The sequence below is a fragment of the Ylistrum balloti genome, unplaced genomic scaffold (genome assembly GCF_031769215.1).
Source record: "Ylistrum balloti isolate Yb309-2 unplaced genomic scaffold, AGI_CSIRO_Ybal_v1 Utg370344, whole genome shotgun sequence".
NCBI classification, from domain to species: Eukaryota; Metazoa; Mollusca; class Bivalvia; order Pectinida; family Pectinidae; genus Ylistrum; species Ylistrum balloti.
The window spans coordinates 2670517-2686976 of NW_026782247.1; the positions used below are offsets into that span (position 1 = coordinate 2670517).

The 16460-nt window shown below is 34.7% G+C and overlaps 2 protein-coding genes across 2 annotated transcripts; one reads left to right on the forward strand and one right to left on the reverse strand.

Moving 5' to 3' along the window:
- Positions 1-1370: 1370 nt before the first annotated feature.
- LOC132553690 (uncharacterized) lies at positions 1371-2812 on the forward strand. The gene is made up of 2 exons (XM_060217950.1): positions 1371-1440; positions 2106-2812. Exons 1-2 carry the CDS (start codon positions 1371-1373, stop codon positions 2810-2812), a joined length of 777 nt encoding a protein of 258 aa, XP_060073933.1.
- A 3612-nt stretch (positions 2813-6424) lies between these two features.
- LOC132553646 (arylacetamide deacetylase-like) lies at positions 6425-9365 on the reverse strand. The gene is made up of 6 exons (XM_060217906.1): positions 9222-9365; positions 8790-8894; positions 8349-8466; positions 7857-7920; positions 7333-7454; positions 6425-7074 (listed from the first exon to the last, which is right to left on the reverse strand). The coding sequence occupies exons 1-6, from the start codon at positions 9363-9365 to the stop codon at positions 6425-6427; spliced, it is 1203 nt and encodes a 400-aa protein (XP_060073889.1).
- Positions 9366-16460: the final 7095 nt, after the last annotated feature.

Here is a 16460-nt window from a genome sequence, read left to right on the forward strand (position 1 = left end):
CTGATTTTGACTTATCATTGTTATACAGACAAACTTAACTCACATATCCCTGGTTTTGACTTATCACGGAATACAGACAAACTACACTGACATATCCCTGGTTTTGACTTATCATTGTAATACAGACAAACCTAACTGACATATCCCTGGTTTTGACTTATCATTGTAATACAAACAAACCTAACTGACATATCCCTGGTTTTGACTTATCATTGTAATACAGACAAACCTAACTGACATATCCATGGTTTTGACTTATTGTAATACAGACAAACCTAACTGACATATCCCTGGTTTTGACTTATCATTGTAATACAAACAAACCTAACTGACATATCCCTGGTTTTGACTTATCACGGAATACAGACAAACCTAACTGACATATCCCTGGTTTTGACTTATCATTGTAATACAGACAAACCTAACTGACATATCCCTGGTTTTGACTTATCATTGTAATACAGACAAACCTAACTGACATATCCCTGGTTTTGACTTATCATTGTAATACAAACAAACCTAACTGACATATCCCTGGTTTTGACTTATCATTGTAATACAGACAAACCTAACTGACATATCCCTGGTTTTGACTTACCATTGTAATACAGACAAACCTAACTGACATATCCCTGGTTTTGACTTACCATTGTAATACAAACAAACCTAACTGACATATCCCTGGTTTTGACTTATCATTGTAATACAGACAAACCTAACTGACATATCCCTGGTTTTGACTTATCATTGTAATACAGACAAACCTAACTGACATATCCCTGGTTTTGAGCTATCAATATTATACACACAAACTGTTGATACTTATACATGCACGGTTGAATTAATGCAATAAGCCTTCCAGTAAAAATTGACCAAAGGTATGGTCGATCAGTAAGCTGGTGCAAACCATTTCGGTGAAATATTTACCATAAATATGATATATATATCACGAATCATAGGTGTTATTGAAAACATTTTAACCGATTTCTTATAAACCGATTCCTTTTCAAAAGAAATGATGATTTTCTGATTTCTCTTTAACTTTTGTAATTTTGTTTTTGAACAGTACAATGTTCTAATTTTGCAAACTGTTTTTATTATGACAATTAAAATGCAATTCGTCTTTATTTTGATGTACAGTTTCAACAATGAGTTATCTTTTGCCATTATTTCTGTGTGCTGTATCTGTACTGTATAACTATTTCCATTTTATTACCTGTATCAAACTTACGACAATAATGTACATCAGATATGTGATTACCGTCAGAAAGACAATAAGGTGTACAACAGCTGCTTAAGTTACGATTTGTTTTACAGGGAGGTTTGGACGTAACCGTTTACGGTAATTGTCAGGGAAGCAGTTAGGCAGGATGGAAGGCACAACCAGTTATATCCTTGTCTGTGGAATTTGCTTCGGACTGGCTATCATAGCCTCTGCTGGTGGGTTATATTGCATTCGCATTTACGTGTCAGTTTATTTTTAATATACGATTTAAAAATTATGTGATATTTCATCATTCCAACTGACATAAATGAAATTCCAAATGACATAAATGAAGAAAGACAAAATAGGAATGATTCTTTCTACCTTTTCTATCGCAAAGTCAAATACTGTACTTCACTGCTAATAGTATCTACCAGTTACTATATAAAAAGGATTTCTTAGCTGAAGAAGTAATTGAAGAGACCTGACGTTAAAGCATCGTACCTTTTTATCAGATAGTGTCCTTTAACTTTCAAACGCGGTATGTTGTACGTTAGAATTTAACTGCAGACCGAGATGTCTCATAATACAGTAATACCTTCCTGTCACTGCTATAACAGAGAATTATTTGACTGCACTACATGACTTTTGAGGCTATTGTTTTGCTAATCGCATGTAATAAGTTCAATAAGGGCAATTTGAGTAATCCTATTCCCGATTTGCTGGTATGATTGAAACGAGTGCAGTACACTTTCCCTATATCGAACAATCTAGTCTCTATAGCAATGACGTCTATACATTACATGTATATTATTGGATTTCAATAACGACTTGACTGGAGTTATATTGGTGCAGATTCATCAGAACAACTTATGTGGTGTAATATATCATTGGTTTACAGAGAATGGTCCTGAAAGCGGCTTTATCGGAAGGAGGCTTTTAAACAGCACAGCACCGGAACCGGATAAAAGTATCTGGCAAAAAATCGAGGAATTCTACGATGACAAGAATAACTTTGCTATGTACCTGGTTCTACCTCTTCTGGTCTTTGTGTATGGTGGGTGCAGTCTCATCTATTGCATTGCTAAATGTCGACGACACCTGAAAAAGAAGAAGCACAAGGAAATGTCGAAATTAGACCGCCAGGATATCGACGATGATGATGATGAACCGGTCACCGAACGTACCGATAGTGTAGAACCGCGTCAAGAGAGAAAGGGTGCTAAGCAGACCTCTGCCTCTGACGTCAGAGTGGCAATGGATCGGGAAAACACCACCACATCCCTGCCGTGGCAGGTCCCAGACGAACAGGAGAATTTATATCAACGCAAGCCTGCACCTCCTCCCCCTCGTAAAGCTGAGCCACGGAATGCCTTGAACAACCATCCGAGCCCTCCTCCACCCTACGATGCCTTTTCACCCAAGCCTGCCATGAACCGGGCAATGATGAACACCGTCTCTAACCCTGGAAATGACCACCGGACCAGGAATGCAATGGAATCTTATGCTATGGCGAAGCAGGCGGCAGAGTTGCTGAGACAAGAGGACCACTATCGGCCTGGCGGTGGCTACAAGAAGGCAAAGAGGCTCGTTTTCGTAGCTGATTGAAGAGGAATGTGATTTCACAAGAGGTGTACCGAATTACTGACAATGAGGTATATGTTAGGTATTCAGTATAAAAGATAACCTGATTAGTATTTTTGGCAAAAACGATATTTTTTTTTATGGAAATCGAAGGTGATCGTGACAGATTGAGAATAGTAATTCATTACAATTCAAAGGGTTCATGTAACGTGTGAACATTTCATATTTTTTTAAAGTCGATCATAAAAGCAGCAACCTAGAAATCGATCATGTTTAATATGTTTAAATTTTAAGAAAGGTTTGTCAATATAAAACCCTCTTGTATCAAATATTGTGCAGGTTTATGTTCATATTGGTTTGAAGTTTTGTTTTGTTTTTATAAATAACGCTGATTATCTATGAATCTTGTTTCAGTACCATTTGGAAATTTTGGCTAAGGTCATCACAACAGGAAAAAAATTGAGACTTGTGATTGATTTAATCGAAATGTGACCTATTTATTATCATCCTGAAGAATTGAATGCTTGGATAAACATAACTTTAACTATAGTTTTTTTCTTATTTTTTAAGTCAATGTAGAAGATCTCAAAACCAAACAAGTGATTTATTTATAAAGTTTGGTAGTAATTATCATTTCATTTTAAGATGGAGAGTGGAATAACAAAAGAGAAGAAATTTTCTAGGGACGGGAAGAGACTGTAGAAAAGACGATCGGGAAGGGGAGGACTTTTGTATGGTTTAAACATAAGATATAAGAAAATGACACATATTTTCAGAAACAATGTCGGATACGGAAATAAAAACGCACATAATGATATCATTGTCAGATTGACGGCAATTCTCCAAATCCAGATTTAGCGAAATTATATCATTAATTGTCCCGGGTAATGCGTTTTCCCTGCCGTCGACTGTGGTAGACATGAGTAAATTGGTAAAGCCTTATATGTATATAGGAAAGTCCTATATGTATATTAGTTACTGATACAGACTGTACGTTAAAGTTTATATAATGAGTTAAATATGTTGTTGCTTTTTTGAATATCAGGTTTTTCTTTAATATTTTTTGTCTGACCTGTATATAAAATATAAATCTTTTCATTTAAAATCACATTATTTTAACAAAGTTATACGTCAACGCAACGTGTTTCTGTGATAGATTATAAGCTGATTACATGTATACAACTTTACAGGAATTCATACATGTATCCAAATTATCCTGATCAGTTTTGCAATAGATATTTCAAATGAAAAGAATCTGATTATATTAAACTACGGAAAGAGACAAATGAGACAAACCGATTTTTTAAAACTTGGATTAAAAAATTCTGTTCTGCGTAATCAGCTTAAAGGTATATATTATTACGTGATAGACCAGGTCTCAGCTATTTTAAATACCATTTACTGCCTTTGACACTTAAATATATTTTTGTAATCAACAATATTGTAATTTGTCAACGTAATTCTAATGTAGATGCACTTGTTAAAATGTAGAATTTTTTTCATATTTTGAATATTTAATACATGTTTTCATCTCAAAACAGCAAATTGTACATTATAAAAAGGGGTTGATCAACTTTCTGGCCTTCAGTTATATCGAATCGTTTCTGGTAGCTGATTATAAAATTCAGTCTGTGTATTTTTTTTAGATTGAAAGATAAGATTGTGGAGATTTACTTTTTTCAAGTCGACAGAACGTAAACAAAGGAACAATTAAGTTAGTTGGAAGGTAAAATAGAATTGAAAATACGTGATTTTTGTTATGTTTCAAAATGGCCTGCTTGATAAATATCATATCGAAATGTGGCATGTTTTCTTTAATGTAGATAAGACCCGACTTTTGCTAGGTGAAATAACAAAAATACTTTTGCGTACAAATTGAAGCATTTGCTTAATTGCATGGGATCTTTATATATACTTATCGGCTTCTTCTGATGTGTGGTGTTGTTTATTGTGTATAATATTTTTGTACTTTGAAATACACTGCGTATGCTCAATCTGTTTTAAACTCTTTGACCATGGGACACAGTTTGTGCCATTATCTATTTTACAATAAGTAGCTGTATGTGTTGCTTGCTATTAAAAAGCGCATTGTGATATCGTAGTTGATTGACATTAGATAGAGTTAAAGCTGAACTATAAGTCTCCGATTTACTATTTAATAAACCCGAAAAGTATCTCATTCTTTAATGTTAGATTTAATTTTGTATTATTTGTTATTTCTTAATTAATTGTAGCAATTAGATATTATTGATACTTAAAGTAGTAAATAAATGCAATATTATCTCCGTCCAATTTCTTCACCGACCACGAATTATTGAAATTGTTTTTTCTATTCCTTTGTAAATCATTAACATATAACATTCCTGGTTAATAACAACGATTAAAGACGTTATCACAATTCGATAAGTTTACTTCATTAAATTTAACTGTAAGTGTGACTAGGGTTAAACATTGGTAGCTTTCGATTATTACTCACTGAAATATACATCTATACCACCCATTATTTAACGACGAATACGCTTTGTAAGTATTACCCAGTACTGGTGAAACAGAATAGTAAATTATTGGTATGATCTACAAGAGACATTGTCTTAACATTTAATTAGAACTGATTTGAAGTTAAAGATAGAAATAAGCAACTCTGGAAAAAGTGCAGTGACTTTCATTTTTTTTACAGAGAACAAGCAATACTTAAGAAACAGTCATAATTGTTTCATTTCAACGTTGTTCTTAAAACAAAATGTCCATGTACAATGTCACAATTCTAATATTGGAAGACGATATTTTTGTATATAAACAAACTAAGATATATCTGCTGAATCTGTTATTGTTAGATGTACTTTTTACAAATAAAGTTTCTGTTTACCTGTTGTGTTCATGGTTTTAACTGATATCCTAAAGTATTGGTGTCCAATATTTTTATTTTCAACATTATTTTCTATTATTTGTTGTTTTGATTTTTTTCAGGTTTAGAATAACTGATGATTCCTGTTTAGTTTACGTAATGTTGACTATTACCATTTAAAACACTTTGTATAAATATCATATTTCAATACAAGAACCACGAAGAAAATACCAATATGTCTATATATATAATCATAATTCAAACTAAAATTCCATAAAACATAAAATTAGGGCAAAATATGAACAAAAGAAAGATTTGCTCGGAGACACCTGAAAAAGTACAAGAGAAAAAGGCAGGGTGTTCCGGAACAGTGAACGTATTCTTCTTCATCGCCGACACCCGCCATGAAATCTTTATCAATCCAAGTAAATAATGTCAAGTTCTCAAATGAGAACAAGGTATACAACAACGAAAACAGACAGTTTAGTTTAAGTAAATAATAAGTGGAAAAGTAAACACATAGCTGTAACGTGTTTTTAGGTTTCATCCGTGATGATAAAATCCCAAAGTGTCATAAATCTAAAGTCAATGTTATCATTTTAGTAGTGAATGACGTTGAACCGGTGTAAATAATTGATTGACGTTGACAGCGTGAAACATTATTGACTGAAATACTGCCTGTAATGAAACATGGTCATGTTCTGTCCCAGATGTACAGAATGTAACACCAAACAATTATTCTTGTATCAATGACATCGTCTGTTTTATAAGTATTTTTTTCAAAGTCTCCGTTAAAGTTCTTTCTTCAAAAAATCTTTATACGCTGATAACGCCTGTTTTCCCTTACCCAAGACAAATCTTGATGAAAAGAACCCGTGCTGAACTCCAGTAAAATGTTGATAGGAAACGCGAATACCAAGGTTTTGGAGACGCTTGACAAGAATCATACCGTCGTTTAAAAGTGGGTCATACTGACAAGTAAACACTAGCATCTTCGGGAGTTTCCGTAAATCTTCGTCAGTCGATAATAATGGCGACAGAAACTGATTAGATACAATAGCCTCTACATCTTTAGCAAGACTTTCGTTAAAATTTAATCTGTCATTAATCTGCTTGGCGCCAACATTTCCCCGAATGAACGAATTATCCACATAATGTCTGATGTTTTTCCACGACTCAGGCGACATATGTCTGTTATTAAAAAATTCTGTTATGTGTTCCTCATTGCCGAAGGCATAATTAAGCCATGCAGAAATCATGATCTGCTTCTTAAGTAAGAAAGGTCCTTCTGTGTAGGCGAGGTAGGAAGGCAAGTTGAAGTCAACCATCTGTAATGCAGGGTATACTAGTGACAAGGTACGTAAAGATGGTAGAGTTGTGTCCCTTGACTGTGAAAGTTTCACCGCTACTGCCATAGCAAGATTTCCCCCTGCACTATCACCTAAACACAAGATAAATACATTTGTCGAATAAAAAGTGTGAATAAGTTATCTTCCTGTGGTGAATATCTACTATTCCTCTCATCATAACTGGTTACTGATTCGTCATCTTAAGAAGTAATTGGTTTTTCTTTTTTATACATGTGAAAAGAAATATTTGTCAATGAAACAATTTCTGTGTATGGAATTACACATTTCATCATTAATACAATTGTTAGTTAATTCATTGAAGTTATCTCTCTGATCCAACTAAACTGTACCTCCAATTCCGATTCTACTTGGATCCACTCCGTAGTCTTTAGCGTTTCTAAGGAAATGAGTTGTAGCATTTAGGCAATCTTGTAGTGGAATAGGAAACGGATGTTCCGGGGTCAGTCGGTAACTATGGAAACATAACTTGTTATGTAAATAAAATCGATCAAAATCGCATCAGCGTTCGTATTATAGCCACCATAATTGTTGTCATAGTAGCGAATGAACAAACGTTTAAGATTATTTATATGTAGACATTAAAATTTTGCTGTAAATTTAATGTTAGCGATGTACCCTTTAACAGCCATGCCTTAAAAGCCAAGTCATTTACATTCGGCTAGCTCTCTCCCATCAAACCTCGCTTTTACATGTACGTTTCATGAAAAACATTTGAAATTGAAATTTGTATTTTATTCGATATAATTACATCAACGTCATCTATAAGTGATTAGATAATGGTAGTATCACAAGCAGGCACAATCTTGGACCAGTCAAGGCGAGATGTTTGAGATTCAAAACAAATAGTACTTACTCTACTGACACAACTACTGCCTTCACAGACCTGGCAATATCCCGTGTCTTCCTGTCGTATATATCTGTAGGTTTGTAAAACGTCCTCAATCATATTTATCTTGTAATGAACAACACGAACAAGGAATTGAACAGAAGATCAGACAGTGAGAACAGAATTTATATATATCTGGAATATAATGACATATCTTGTGCTGTATCTCCATGATTTCTGTCGCGGAATTAACCACCATTATCTTTACTACATCATTCTCACCAAGACAGCTGTACTACACGAAACACTTTCAAATCCAACATTTCTGTGTATGCATATCTAACGTAGTAAAATGATACAAAAAGAGTTCACACACCTGTAACATATATGCTACAATACTAGCGTACCGAGACAGGCGAGAACATTATGCTATATAATAGACTATTTGATGTGTTTGTGAGGATTACTTCTAATAAGTCAAGTCTGCCAGTGTTAAGTATTTTAAACAATGATACATACTGACGTTGCCCAAATACCATCCGCCACCATGTATGTACACAAAGCCAGTACGATCTCGGTTGGAATCTTTTGGAATATAGAGTCTCACTTTTACACCTCCAAATAAGGGCTCCGTTACCTGTAAGGAAATAGACTTACAGAGATGACGTTACATTAGCCACGGTCTGTACGGGATAAGTATGTCTGAACGTACGTCCTTAACCAAAGGAAGCTGCAATATACCTACTCTTAACAATCTGTTTGAAATATTCCGAATATTATTTTCTCTGACGAAAGAATATGTTCTGTACAATTTGCTTTTTCTGTTTCTCTGTTGTCCTTCATTGAAAGCCTAAAACTTCTTTATCAGACCAATCAACCTTAGATTGATTCTCCTCCCTTCAATGTGAACTGAACTGAACTAGCATGTATTCTATCAATACTCTTCCAAACTTTTCCTACCTCCAAATCCTCGTCACTCAGTTCTCGATCTGTAGTCAAGAATTGTGAAAACCATCTTCTGCAGTGGACAGAGGACGAGTAACCAATGTTTTCTTCAAAGGCACACTGCATGGTAAATAAATGAAAGCGGGCTGAATATTAAATCTCACGCCAATAGATACAAGTCAAGCGATGTCACTACTCCCTTTTATCACCATTATCACACAAGGTTTGTACACAACTGACAGAAGTATCTTCATTTAACTACTAATTTGAATATTTCCTCACCCAAAATTGATGTGGAAAAATGTCATTGCAGAGCCTCATTTCTGTACGTTGTAAAAGACATATTTTCGTAATAAATATAGGAATGATAACTGTAATCAACGCTTGAATCCATCACATGAAAACGCTATAACGATGGTAATAATTCGATATGGTTTCACCCCTTACCACATGGTTAACGATCCGTATCGGGACCATAGACAACATCATTTTCCACGGTTCGTCAGCATCAGCGGGGAAAGGATAATATACATAATAAGCCACGCCCACCAGCAGTACTGCCGACAATTTCAAAACGTTCTGCACGCGCATGTCGTGATTTGAGTACAGATCTACAAATAACAATGTTAACAAAACAGCTCATTTTAATACACTATTTCAGGTGACCTTACGGTAAAATTAAATCATCCTCGACAGAGTCTATAAATTGACCATCGCTTAGTGTAAATGTACTTTGTCTCTTCAGATCTCACATATTATGAAGCATATTGACAGACCTTGTTTCAGTACCAAGATCGAAAGTCGAAACATATTTAATGTTGTCACGCTAGTTCACACTAAGTAAGGGAGATAACTCGATGTTTGTATTGACTGATAGTAGAATGTGATCACATACACAAACGTACAGATAAAGTATAGCGAATATAACTAAACTAACAGACACTTACGTATAACCTGGACATAGAATCGCAATGGTTTACATTTTATATAAAGTTCTGTATATACCTGGTACGAAAACACTTCTTTCTGTTAACTGTAGTGTATGAAGCTCCGGAATCTTGCCCTTCGAAAGTGTATAGCATGTTCGATAAAGGTCAAAGGATACAAATCTACCCGTATGTGTGTGTGTGTGTGTGTGTGTGTGTGTGTGTGTGTGTGCTTTGATATCACAGTGACTAAGGCCATAAACTATAACGATGATATCTATGATAACTCTCGTCTTAGATAACATTCCAGCAAGGTTATCATACTTTCCGACGATGGTACAAACGTCCTACTACATCCGTCACAACAGACAATGGAAATAGTAACGAATTACTGGTAACGAAAAATGTGGCAGAGACGAAACAGATACAATTTGCTGATATTGAAATTATATATTTGCAAACATAATCGTTTTCCAATAATTCCGAGGAACAAAGGGGGAACAATTCACAAAATAAAATAAGAAAAAAAAATGCGAATTTGTGGTTTATCAGGTCTCAACATCAGACAGGAAATCTTAGGATAATGATGACCTTAAAAACAGCAATCTGTGTTATATTTTACAGGCAATCTTCCACTTCATGGCAATGTTAGGTACTTGTATGGCAATGTTAGGTAATTATATGGCAATGTTGGATACTTATATGGCAATGTTAGGTACTTATATGACAGTGTTAGGTACTTATATGGCAATGTTAGGTACTTATAGGGCAGTGTTAGATACTTATATAGCAATGTTATGTACTTATATAGCAATGCTATGTACTTATATGGCAATGTTATGTACTTATATAGCAATGTTAGGTACTTATATAGCAATGTTAGGTACTTATAGGGCAATGTTAGGTACTTATATAGCAATGTTAGGTACTTATAGGGCAATGTTAGGTACTTGTAGGGCAGTGTTAGATACTTATATAGCAATGTTATGTACTTATATAGCAATGCTATGTACTTATATGGCAATGTTATGTACTTATATAGCAATGTTAGGTACTTATAGGGCAATGTTAGGTACTTATATAGCAATGTTATGTACTTATATGGCAATGTTAGGTACTTATATGGTAATGTTAGGTACTTATATGGCAATGTTATGTACTTATATGACAATGTTAGGTACTTATATGGTAATGTTAGGTACTTATATAGCAATGTTAGGTACTTATATAGCAATGTTAGGTACTTATATAGCAATGTTAGGTACTTATATGGCAATGTTAGGTACTTATATAGCAATGTTAGGTACTTATATGGTAATGTTAGGTACTTATATGGCAATGTTAGGTACTTATATAGCAATGTTAGGTACTTATATAGCAATGTTAGGTACTTATATAGCAAATGTTATAGGCAATGTTAGGTACTTATTATATGGTACTTATATAGTAATGTTAGGTACTTATATAGCAATGTTAGGTACTTATATGGTAATGTTAGGTACTTATATGGCAATGTTAAGTACTTATATGCACTTGCTGTCAGATCATCGCTTATTACCATACCCTGGCGATAACGACCAAGTGTTGCTGAGTAGACACTCAAAAGGGTTTCTGTTTTAAAAATATTTTGCCTGTATTGGTGAACAACCGTCGTAAAACTTGTATAAAGTATGTCGTTATGAATCATTACTTGGCAAACACAAAAAAAACCCCCAAAAAAACAAAAAAACAAAAGACACAAAAAATACACAAAAAGCAACGAAAAATTTTACAGGAATTCAAGTTGTCAACAGAAAACAGGAAAAGCCTTTTAGAACAGCAGTGACGAAATACGTGATAATCGCCATTGAATCTCAGAATCCTATTTAACGTTACTTTGATAAATGATAATTCAAGTATGTAGTAAATTAAAGAAGTTGTATTGTCCACTTTACCTTATGTGTATCTACAGAAGCGTCTTTTACAGAAAAGGCAAATAAACTTTCTATGACGCTGCTGAACATTAAGTAAATGCATGGTGACGGTTTGGATGGATATAAAACAAATCGAAAACATCTCAACGTGATTTTATTTACAAAACATATGGCATTGTTTGTGTTATAAACACTATCAAATAAAATGCACTATGACACGATACCGTTCAGCCATGTATAAAAACGCCGCGCACAGAGTCACTCACTTAGTAATAAATAAATAATAAAAACTTTATTTATTTTACAACAATTGCGAAACAAGTTATTCCAACTTATACTAATCACTCTTGTTGGCCCAGATGTAAGCGCGCGAGGGGTCTTATTGTAGGTGGAAACCGGAGCACTCGGGGAAAACCCACGTGGTCGGGCAGGTGACCCTTACCTTTTCACATCCATTCTGTGAATCGAACCCCGATCGGCTAGGTGAAAGGCGAGTGCGTCACCCGACCACTCACTTAGTATATTACATACTTCTGATAAAAATGAAGCGAGTCAGTATAATTGTATATTCTCAATGAATCCCAAAGATTTTACAAGTCCTAACAAAAGAAATGATGTATATTTTTCTGTATTTTGGTGGAATATTTAAGTATAACGAAAAAAATACCATATTGATTAATTATCGTTTTTACTGTAGACGTACTTTCAAACCCAATTATGATTGGACGTGTATTCATGTTTATTCTGGTGTCTATATTTCAATGTTACAAATATCAACCATGTTTCGTCATGTTCTTTCTTCTCTTTTCAGCAACACGTGAATGTCTGATTGAGTAATAGTCATCTGTGTTAATTTTAGGTCGACTTTTTAAAGAAGAACGAATTAAGTACGAATGGTCAGGTGGCAAAAATTTCCAAACGTTTGGTCTGGTGCCAATGTTAGTGCTATCATGTACGGGGATAGGACCGGGACGATATGACACACGAAACACGGACTGCCAAAGTTTAGTGTACGTCGGTTTATTATAAGCAGTGAAGGTCTGAAAAGTACAGAAATAAGACAGAATTACAGTATGTTTACAATGGGAATAATCGTAAAAATAAACGGAAACCACCTGATTTGACTTGGGACGAATCGACCTGACTACGACTAGCAAAATTCCAATCAACAAAATACAGCGAGAAACTCACTGTCATGTAATAAATCTTACTAAACTACACAGCGAGAATGGTGTCTGTTACGTTCGATCACTAATCAAATCAATAATTCAACGATCTCATAAAAAAAAACTTACATTATGGTCTCTCTAACTCACGGAGAGTTTGGGTCTCCAATATTGCAAAACGCATAACAAATGTATACACATTGAGTTCCACAAGGGGAAGTAACTACTACTGAATAACTATAGGTCACGCGTAAGTATGGTTAGCATACCATAGTTTTTGTAAATATAACTACTTGTAACAGGACTGTCGCCTTTATCTTACTGCTTTTTTCTTTAATAACAGGCATTTTCTGCTACTTCTAGGGGGAATTATTTTCCAACAAACGTCACTTTAATTAAACTGTCGAGTGATACTTGAATGATAAGAAATAAAGATATAAAAATGTTAAATTTAGATTTGATATTACAAGCGAATAATGATAAACTTTATTTATTTTACAACAATTGTGAAACAAAATTTTCCAACTTGTATTAATCACTCTTGTTGGCCCGGGTGGAAGCGCGCGAGGGGTCTTACTGTGGGAGTAAAAAGACGTACTCGAAGAAAGCCCACATGTTCGGGAAGGTGGCCCTATACCTTTTCACGTCCGTTCTCGGGAATCTAACCTCGGACGGCTGGGTGAAAGGCGAGTGTGTTACAACGGCACCAACCGCCAACCATATTAGGAGCTTCGAAGTATATTCCATCCACACAGAGATTAAATACTTTATTTAACATTGTTTAACTCTTGAATTTCGTGTGATAGAAAATAGTCAAGAATAATTTTCATCATTGAACAAGAGAGTGTCACTGTGCTTCAAACTTTTTAATGTTAAATAAAGCCTTTTTACGAGATCAAGAAACAATCTTAAATAAGTTTTTATCAGGTTCTAAAAATCAAGTCAGTCGCAAAGCCATATTCCCGTAAATCATATCTGCCAATCCAATGACAATTCATGAAAACTTTGTTGATCCTACCCAAAACTTCCGGGGTCCTAGCCAATAACCCACCAACAGTATAACGTCAATTAGAAATCTACAATCATCCTATTTATCGCTGCACTTTACCACTGAAGGTCAGCTAGTGTTGATACGATGCATCAACAGATCACGTCTCAGACATTACAGCCAATCTGTTTTCTATCGAAGAAAATCATAATTCCAGTCAAGCATGACTTTGACATGTCAATGTATGGGACCATATAGATCGTTCATGTTTGTAATTACGATGTTAAGATGTATATCCAAAATATAAAGTATGTAAGATGTAGTATCATAATAAGATTTATTTCTTCATGATGTTGTTTTATCTTAAAACACATTCTCCAAAAGGTATTTACATTTTTTATCTACCTTCTTTAGATCACATGTATTCGCCGATATTGTTTTATATAATACTCGAGTAAGCGACCCCATATTCTTGTTAACGTTTCATAATTTCATATGCTGATTCTATGTTGTCACAGTTTTATAGATGAATGGAAAAAATTCAAACTGTAATATGATATGAAAGGCAATAAGATGTTATTGCGAGACTTGCTGTTCGGTCTACCTTTTCTAGTGACATTTTCTTCTATATTTATATACCTTTGCTGTCGTTTTCTGTGTTTCGTGTTTGTGTTCAGTATAATTAATTTCATGGTATAAAGAGATCAGGGTATCAAAGTAGACATCTTCGCGTTTAAGAACAAAAGGATTTATCAAATCTAGTGTCCTCGGCGTGTTGATGTAAGAAAGGTACTAAGGGCTTTCCTTGATATCTAGTTGTCCCTATCAGCCTTTAGTTAAATAAAAGTTAGTAGGCGCTCCTAAAAACTGCCACTTTTTCCCGAAGAGAGTTCCTGCTAAAAAGTATAATTAATTTGGGTAGCACAGTTCAACATTACACATATACCTCTCTATTGTGTCCCCTTAGGTCTAAACGACATGGCCTCGGACAAAAACCCTTTATATTGATCACTACTCCGTTCGACATCAGTATCAGCTCTGTACACTGCAGACGTATTTTATAGACAATGTCACATTTATCAAACAAAACTCAGAATCTGTAACTAAAAAATGATAGTCATGATGTTTTGTGACGATGAAGACTTTTTAACCGATTTCACAAAAACCTGAATTTCAAATAAACACGCGTTCAGTGCATTTGACAACCACAATAGCAGAGCTAATATTGTAAAAGGAGCGGGTCGGCGTGGCTTGTACATAGTATTAAATACGGTCTCTGTCACTCAGCTGACATAGCATGCTGGCTTATCACGCCGGAGACCCGGGTTCGATTCCTGGTCGGGGCACTCGACAGGAATGTGTATTTCCCGTTATTCTACAATATCACTGGCTTTAGAGGATCTATTCCAACATGAGAAAACAGCATCTACCATGTAGTTTATTGTGTCTGAACTGCAGTAAGACTTAAGTTAATCCATCAACCGATTTCTGAAAGACAGATACACGTTGTCCTCACTCATGGTCATCAGGTGTGTCCTCGTGATCGTCAGATATTCCTAAAGAACGATAAGGTATCAATTGTACCCAGACATTACGAACGGCAAATATCAATTTGTTTTGGTCCGATATATATAACCTGAGTGTACGGGTCATATGAAATAGTCACTGCCTAAATGCGAGCAATATGATAAAAAATGCACATTTAAAACGACGAATCGATGAATTCACTGAAGCGTATTTTGTTTTTTTTATTTTTGTTTGTTATCATTTTGTTTGTTTTTTGTTTTTCGTTTTTTGTTTTTTGTTTATTTTTTCAATCTTACTTAAATTGTGCAAGATTTTAACAAAACACACGGCGACATATCCACATATAGCAATGTTTGACGTCATCAACTTCTTTTCCTTCTGGACACCGTTGCATCATCTTCATTATCATCACAAGGTTGGTCGGGTGGCGCACTGGTTACACACTATCTTCCACTTCGATTGTCTGAACGGATACGTATATCAGGTGTGAGTAGTATTAATTAAATTGCTTATCAAGGTAGGATTCCGCGAACTGTCCAACCTTTTATCACTTGTATTGTGATAAGCTTCCTTGCCGATTGGAAGCGAGAATGTACTAATCTCGACAAAGTGGCACTTGAACAGGCCATTCTAAGCAAGGACATACCCACCCCTAGAGGGTCCAGTATGTTACAACGTGCTATTTTAGGGTTTTATTATTTATTTGCATTTAGATTTTTTCAGTAAACAAAAGTTATGCATGGCTTAACTACCAGAAAGTCTAGGGAGAGTGCTGGGATTAGTATTGGTGTTTTTTTTTAATCTTGGAGAAAGGTTCGATAGTACTGAAATGGTATTTTGACAAAAGATTTAAGTTCATCTTACCAATGAACGAATCAAATTGATATGTCAAGTGTACGTCGTTTCGACAAAGTTATTTTTAGGTTTTGATTTTTATTATTTATTTGCATTTAGATTTTTTCTGGTACGGTTTGTTAATCTTACAAAAGTTGGAGATGTAAAGATTTAAATATTCATATGTTACAGGAAAAGTCTATTGTTTTAGTAATGGTGCTGGGATTAGTATTGGTCTTTTTTTTTAATCTTGGAGAAAGGTTCTCTCTTCCTGAAATTCTCTTTGACAAAAGATTTAAGTTCTCTCTCCAATGAACTCTCAAATTCTCTCC